Source organism: Triticum urartu, unplaced genomic scaffold (assembly GCF_003073215.2).
Source record: "Triticum urartu cultivar G1812 unplaced genomic scaffold, Tu2.1 TuUngrouped_contig_4664, whole genome shotgun sequence".
Taxonomy (NCBI): domain Eukaryota; kingdom Viridiplantae; phylum Streptophyta; class Magnoliopsida; order Poales; family Poaceae; genus Triticum; species Triticum urartu.
Window position 1 is genome coordinate 436 of NW_024115271.1, and position 7034 is coordinate 7469.

General features: G+C 40.7%; 1 protein-coding gene across 3 annotated transcripts; it reads right to left on the reverse strand.

The window, feature by feature from the left end:
* Window positions 1–252: 252 nt before the first annotated feature.
* On the reverse strand, window positions 253–7028 carry LOC125528140 (crossover junction endonuclease MUS81-like). Of its 3 annotated transcripts, XM_048692648.1 has the most exons (16): window positions 6839–7028; window positions 5999–6096; window positions 5749–5827; window positions 5530–5616; window positions 5321–5437; window positions 4122–4282; window positions 3952–4023; window positions 3799–3869; window positions 3613–3719; window positions 3022–3082; window positions 2463–2621; window positions 1551–1630; window positions 1165–1399; window positions 987–1073; window positions 680–794; window positions 253–603 (listed from the first exon to the last, which is right to left on the reverse strand). In XM_048692648.1, the coding sequence occupies exons 1-15, from the start codon at window positions 6958–6960 to the stop codon at window positions 693–695; spliced, it is 1638 nt and encodes a 545-aa protein (XP_048548605.1). In that variant the 5' UTR covers window positions 6961–7028; the 3' UTR covers window positions 253–603; window positions 680–692. The 3 variants fall into 3 exon arrangements, with proteins under 3 accessions (XP_048548605.1, XP_048548606.1, XP_048548604.1); XM_048692649.1 differs by having other exon boundaries at window positions 253–794; window positions 3976–4023; XM_048692647.1 differs by having other exon boundaries at window positions 253–794.
* Between the last annotated feature and the right edge of the window lie 6 nt (window positions 7029–7034).

Genomic DNA, 7034 nt, shown 5'->3' on the forward strand with positions numbered 1-7034 from the left:
CATGTTGAACTGGGAATCGACAAAGGCAAAATCTTGTTGTGTTGGAAATACGTGACATAATCTTCGGTAACTAGGCCTCCAGTAGCGGCATGATTTTTCGCCTGTAAATCCGCAACAAACCTGCCAACCTATAGAGGCCACCATGCGACCAAGGTAGAAAAAGCTCAGGCAGGCTTGCTGTTCCTCTCCCAACCCAGATTTCTTGGAATTTTTTTTTCTTGCACAAATCGTACCATGTCATCGGCTAGATTATTTCTATTGCATCCATCTTATTTGATTGCATCCATGCAAGCAACCAGATGACACGAGACAACACGCGATGCAAGCGACAGAGTCAAGAGCTACTAATACTATATATACATGAAGCGCTAATGCACTAGGCTAACACGATGCTTCCATAATGTGCAGCATGGAATTCTACAACATACTACTGGTAGTAATTCAAACGGGGAGCAAGGCTACGCTAAGCCGTTTTTTAGGAGGTGCAGTAATTACATGATCTGATACTTTCAGTTTTGTGAGGCAACAGGCACACAGCAGAGAAAGGATCCCTCCTGCTTTTCGCCGTCCAAACTTGAAAGTCACTCCTGCTGCGATGGTGGTCTGCTGAAATCATCATGACGGTGACCAAAAGACCGACCGGTTAAGCCGTTAAGGTTTAAACTATCTAGGTACATACAGGGAGGAGTTCATCATTCGACCCAGATGAGCTTGAAGATGTTCTTGCTAGCCCCCGCGTTGACCATGTTGCTCTTGTTCTTCAGCATCTCCTCTTGGGCACGCCTATCACCATCCTTCAAAGTTACAAGGATAAACTTTTAGTTCTACAGACATGTTGAATTATTCTGGTAAGAGAGACATTACTAGTACGAGCAGCAGCGAATGATATGAACATGCATTGCTCACATTTGGTCGGAATTCCAGGTATGATCAAGTGCTTTGCATGAAAAGAACACTGTATAAGTTGAAAGGAGAAGACGACTCACAAGCATCTTGTACGCCCTGGCAAGCGAGAGGATAGTGGGGTAGAGACTCGTCACGGCAAGAGCAGCTTCTTCGGTCACCTGTGGCACCTGATTTACATGCAAGATTGATGAGCAAACTACGGCATGAAACGGACTACCCTCTAAACTTTGGTGAAGGTGGCTGTAGCCGCCCAGTTACCTGCATAAGCTGAAGGGCGAATATGTCGCTCACAGTGACCTTCTCAAGGTCAGAAGACCTTTTCACAAACTCATCGTAGGTCAGGCAAAGTCGAGAAGTGTCAGCACCAGCAGAGAAGTTTGTTCTGTAGTAATCAATTATAGAGCGTGTGAGGTGGCCGTATTTCTTTTCAGTATCAGCATACCCATTGGTTCTTTGGACATCAAATCCTTCAAGAACCTCAGTAGTGAAGCAGCTGAAATACAAGGCATATGGAACAGTTAATAGGGCATACAACTGGCATCCTGAACGAAAGGAACGATACTTGGTAATATTAAACAACGAGAAAAAGTACTGCTATTCAGGGTTAAACATGATCGCCCAGGCTTCATGAGAAGTGTACGTACGCTGTTTTAACGCTCTCTGATCCATCGACAGTGTTTGGATCCCCTTCAACTAGATATATTAGCTTCCTAAGCCCACATTTCTGCAAAGGGTCGAACAAATGGAAGTATCACATTGTATTGTTGCTAAAATAAACCCAGCAAACCCATAGATATGGACAAGAAATACAGTTTCTTTGGGAAGAGATGCACAATCTACAGGTTCAAGCTTATGTCTGCTAATAACATAGTCATTCATTATCTCATAAACAAATATGAGCTATGTTTTTCAATTAATCATAACAAAGAATAAGAAAAAACTCAGCTAAGATTAGACTGAAGCAACATCAAATCACAGGGGATAGCATGCGGGCATAAAACATGGCTGGTCAAAAGACACTCAGCACGTTGTAGAAAGAAAAGAAAAAACAAATATCATATACAAGTTACACAAAGTTCATCTAAAAATAAAAAGAAGCACCTATCTGATGCACTGCTGCTCTTCGTCAAAGTAAAAAAAAGGGTCTTTATCTAACTCAGTGGCGGTGCCACGAATCATATCATGTGTAGTCAATTGGGTGTTGTGTAGTCAAATGTATGAATTTATAAGATTTTGTTGCCTGATTTCTACTTGTTGTATGATGTATTTACAAAAATCTGTGTAGTCAATTGACCTAACAGGTCAAGTGTGGCTTCGCCACTGATCTAACTGTTTAGACATGCAGGCTAATGACTATGCCCATCAACTTATTTGCAACATGACCAAAACAATCAAAACAATGTTTTGTGTTGCCATAACTACTGATCAGGATTATCGCATAAAGTAAATGATAATCTATGATACAAATTTTCTTATCACTATCACTGAGAAATGGAAAGCATAAAGAACTGGGAAAGTTAAGATGGAAGAAAATTCAAAGCTAGTTCAGATGGTACCTTCAGTCTTAGTTTTTGATCTTTGTATCTGTTGTCTTTAATTGAGCCAAGCAAATCATCCACATTTTTCCTTTCAACAATGAAATCAAGAACATACTCCGTGCCAAGTTGTTTATGGCGAGCAATCCAAAGAGCATCTCCAACAGGCAAGTGTTTAATCTGGATGACATGGTTCGAACAGAAGGATCAGCACCATTTTCTTTGGCACGTTATATGAACAGTTCAATCTACGCAAATCAACTTTGTTAGATTATTTTATGCTGTCTCCTTGTACACAAGCAAGAAAAAAGTGCAGTCAGCAATCATCAAGACAGTGGGGCAGCGGCCAAACATATCAGATAATTAATCCAAAAAATTCAAAAAAAAAGATAATTAATCCAGCAGTACAGGGCATTTAATTTAGAGCCGTGTTGATGCATGGTGATAACTTTTAGCAGTGTATTTTGGTTGTCTGAAGAAATGTACAAGGATTACACCCAGAGTACTGATGAATTAGACACAAGAAAAAAAAGGGCGAGTAGTGTTAAACAAAGAAGAGTTCACTCTCAATCCAACTAACCTTTACAGGTACACCAAACTGCGTGTGTATGTTATCCACAACTTTTCTTCTGGCACGGGCCCTGCACAAAACAGGAGCAATCATGAGAGAACTGAATTCTGATGCATAGATGGATGATTAAATAAAACATGATAAACTATTTGGTGTAACAACAATCAATTTGTTTCCTTGAAAAATAACTTTGATAATTAAACAACATACAGAATCTAAAACTTTATATACATGTGAACGCACGCACTAAACATTAACAGAAACAGAAGGTTAAATAGTTTAAGTAACACAAGGACATGAATCAAAGTGTGGTCAAATTCACAATTCCAGCAGTAAGTAGATATAAACACGTGACAGCCCTTAACTTCCTCATTTTAACAGAAAAAATATATTAAACGTGAAGAAAGGAATGCCCTTGCAAACAGTGGGCAAGCGAGAACAGGTACACATACTCCCAATCCTCGGTTGCTTACCATCCTGAAAAGTTTTTTTGAAGGGACAGGGTAGGCCATTTAATTCTTATTTGTGTGTATTCCTACTTAAAGATCACATACAGCTAAAATATACAATAACTCATGAGTAAGGTATGATCATACAAACCCAAAAGTATCTCGATTATCCAATATCAGCACCACTTCATAAGTATCTAGAAAACTTTTATCATACTGACGAGGTGGCATAGCTAGTAGAGAGTTTTCAGCAGAACCCTGACAATGGAAAAGAAAGTATTGTGTTATGCTCCGTTTGAAAAAGAAAATGGGTACTCAAAGGGGAACTCAAGTGTACCATTGCACTAAATGATTGCTGTCCGAACATTCCTTGAGATGAAAGAGGAGAATTAGTAGCACGGCAATTGTCTGAAAGGGCATTAACTAAAAATATCAGTAGAGAGTAATATTTTGTTTATGGAATATAATATTATCTGCAAAGAAAGCATACTGGTAGGAAAAGAACTGGAATTGCCTGCTTTTGAGTTTGGAAGTCCACTCCTTTCAGAAAAATTCTCGGAACCTGCAATTAAGTAAATGAAATTAATGATAGAGCTGCAGGGGTACAATGTTCAGTTATCTGGAAACTCATACTGCATGAACTGAAAACTTTACTAATACCTATCAGGGGACTGCTGCCTTCTTGTTCATCAGAATCTGAATCACTGAGCATAACACTTTCAGGATGACCGGTCGCCGTGAAAGGTCCTGCAGGATCATCTAATCCAGACTTTGTGAGACAAATGCGAGCAGTCTCTTTGCCTTTTTCTGTTAGGTAATACCTAAAACAAACTCATACAGTAAGCCGCAAGTTTATGCTTGGTATCTCAACAGAATGTGTGTGTTTAGCATATAAAGTCCCAGCTAGAAACAAGAAATGTAAACTGAACAGACTGAACTTCTGCTTGTACTCGGGGTGGAAATAAAATGTAGGACCAAAATACTGAGCAGGATCTGGTTCATGTAGCAAACTGGCATATATCTGGAACATTCCCAAAATGGCCGCATGTGCAAGATTGTTATAAACGTGTTTCAGGTTCATATTGTGGACCCAACAAGTTCAAAGGAGCTATGGAATCATACATGCCTGCTTCTATTCCATCAATACAAAATTGATGATATGCCACATGAGAGCTGTATCTTTAACAGATATATTTTCTTCATTTGCTCAAATGATTAGAGGATATTATATTACCTAGAGTGCATACAAGCATCAAATAGCAAACTATTAGATGTTGCTTCTCTGCTAGCATATATATGACTTACTGCCACACTATATCAAACTTCCTCCAACCAACAAAGGAAAAAAATCAAGTAGAAATGTTTCTTGATAGAAGTTAAATTACTAGAAAACCCATATACCAATCAGCAGAAGCATATCAGAGGTTAGGCACATTTTGGGATCCAGTCCACCGCACTCAGAGCAAAACAGGTGAAAGGGTTTTGTATCTGGTGAGTGCTGTGGGAGCATGAATCAGATAAACTAGTGCAGACACGATCATAACTAAAACGTGAGAACCCTATGAACCTTCTAATGAGAGGAGTCAAGTTCAGGGATACAAGTGCAATAGTTTATATAGCTCTGATATCCCCAATCCTTGAGTTTGAGTCCATATCAGACTAAGCAAAAGCTCACAATTAATACCTAGAAGCGCTGCAATAGTACAGTATAAAGCAATAGTCTGTGATGGAACAAGTAATAATACTTGTACGATATAATAAGTGACTACAAAACATATGGGGTCTATCCCTCTAAAAGATCAAATTAAATAAATGATAGAAAAGGTAAGATAAACATGGGGGTGAGCCTAGTACATTACTTTGCAGGGTTACTCTTTTTCACAACAAGATCCTTTTCCGTTAAGTTTTTCATGCAACTCCATCCAGTGTAGAAGTCACTACCAGAATTCCCGTGTTTTGATTTGTAGTTGTTTGGGCTGCTCATAGTGCAATGGACATAGTTAGTGATGCACTAATATATCAGCTGAAATAAGCAACCATGCGATTTACTGAATCGCTGAAACTGTACCCTATTGCCTTTCGCGACAGACCACTGGCTTCAGCGGCATCAATAAGCTCTTGCTTCTTCATAATCTCCGTCCCTCTTATCATTTCCCTAGGGGACAAATCAACTGTGAGCATCTCCTCTTGCATATTCAGTTAACTTTTCCTACCTTCTCTTTGTCCTAAGGTTGCTACTACTTCTGTCAGGAGAATAACAAAATTTAGACCCCCAAGAAAATCATACCTGTAGAGTGTGATCACTATTGCGTAAGCAGCTGAATTCAGCTGTGGCACATAGGGTTTGTTTCGCTTTCTTTTCTTTCCTGTATAAAAGGACAGTACCCTTTAAGATATAATGAATAAAACCTATTCCATTAAACTAACTGTTGAGAAAACTGAAGAGGAAGAAGAAACGTCAGCCTGATGATGGAAAAGAAAAGAAAGAGAAGATTTGTAGGCCACGCGAGTAATCATGGAAAGTTGTAAACTAGTACCCGTTTCTCCTGGCGTATTACTTCTCGGAGGAGATGAATCAAGGCTGGACCCTGGAAAGGAGTCTTTCATGACGTCAACAACCCAACCTCCAACGCCCCTGACAAAAATAATAGAACCGAAGAAGCAACAACGATGATCAAACTAATCCAGAAAATGTAAAGTTTCTGAAAAATTGATGCAACTCAATGTAGAAAGTAACATTTGGTAGAAGATACATTCCACACATTAATCTAGTATGTGATTTCCTCGTCTCGATTCAACACAGAAAAGAAAAACGAAAGGTGCAGAGTTCTACATGGATCAAAACTAAAGCCATGCTGGTATACTGTTATAGCACTTCATAGGTTATCCACTTGCAGGCAAATCCCAAGTTGAATGGTGGCTTAAACGTGGTATGAATACATTTCGCCAGATATAAAGCGGTCATGGCCAAAATCGATTTCAGCATACACCAGCAGCAAATCAGTGGATGCAGCAGAGCACATAAACATATGGGGACTGACACTTATAATTCCACAGCTATGCAAACGGAATGCATGCTCAGATCAAATCGGCACAAGTAAAAATCCCCTAAGGCCCAAGGCACACTACATCAACCAAACAAAACTAAGATCCCAGGGCTAACGCGCCCAAATCATAAACCGATCCATTCGTGTTCGAGCGGCAATGTGACACCATATAACAATAAATAAGCCTCTCCGATTCGCGTCTGACTACGGCACAGAAGCGCGACACTGCCGCCCGATCCAAATCACACGACCCCGGAATCGACCAAAACCTAGCCTCGTCGCAACAGCGTAAACGGAAACGGGCCTGAGAGAGATGGGGGAAATGCGCACTTAAGACGGGCCAGGTCGCCGGGGGTCCGGATGGGCTCCTTGGCGGAGCAGACGCCGGTGTAGGCGGCGGAGAGCGCGCGGGCCTGGTGGTCCGGGAGGCCGGCCGGCTGCTGCGCCGCCATGGAGCGGTGCTTCTCGAAGATGCTGGCCGCGACCTCCTCGTTCTCCGGGAGGTTCACCTTGCGCTTCTTCTTCG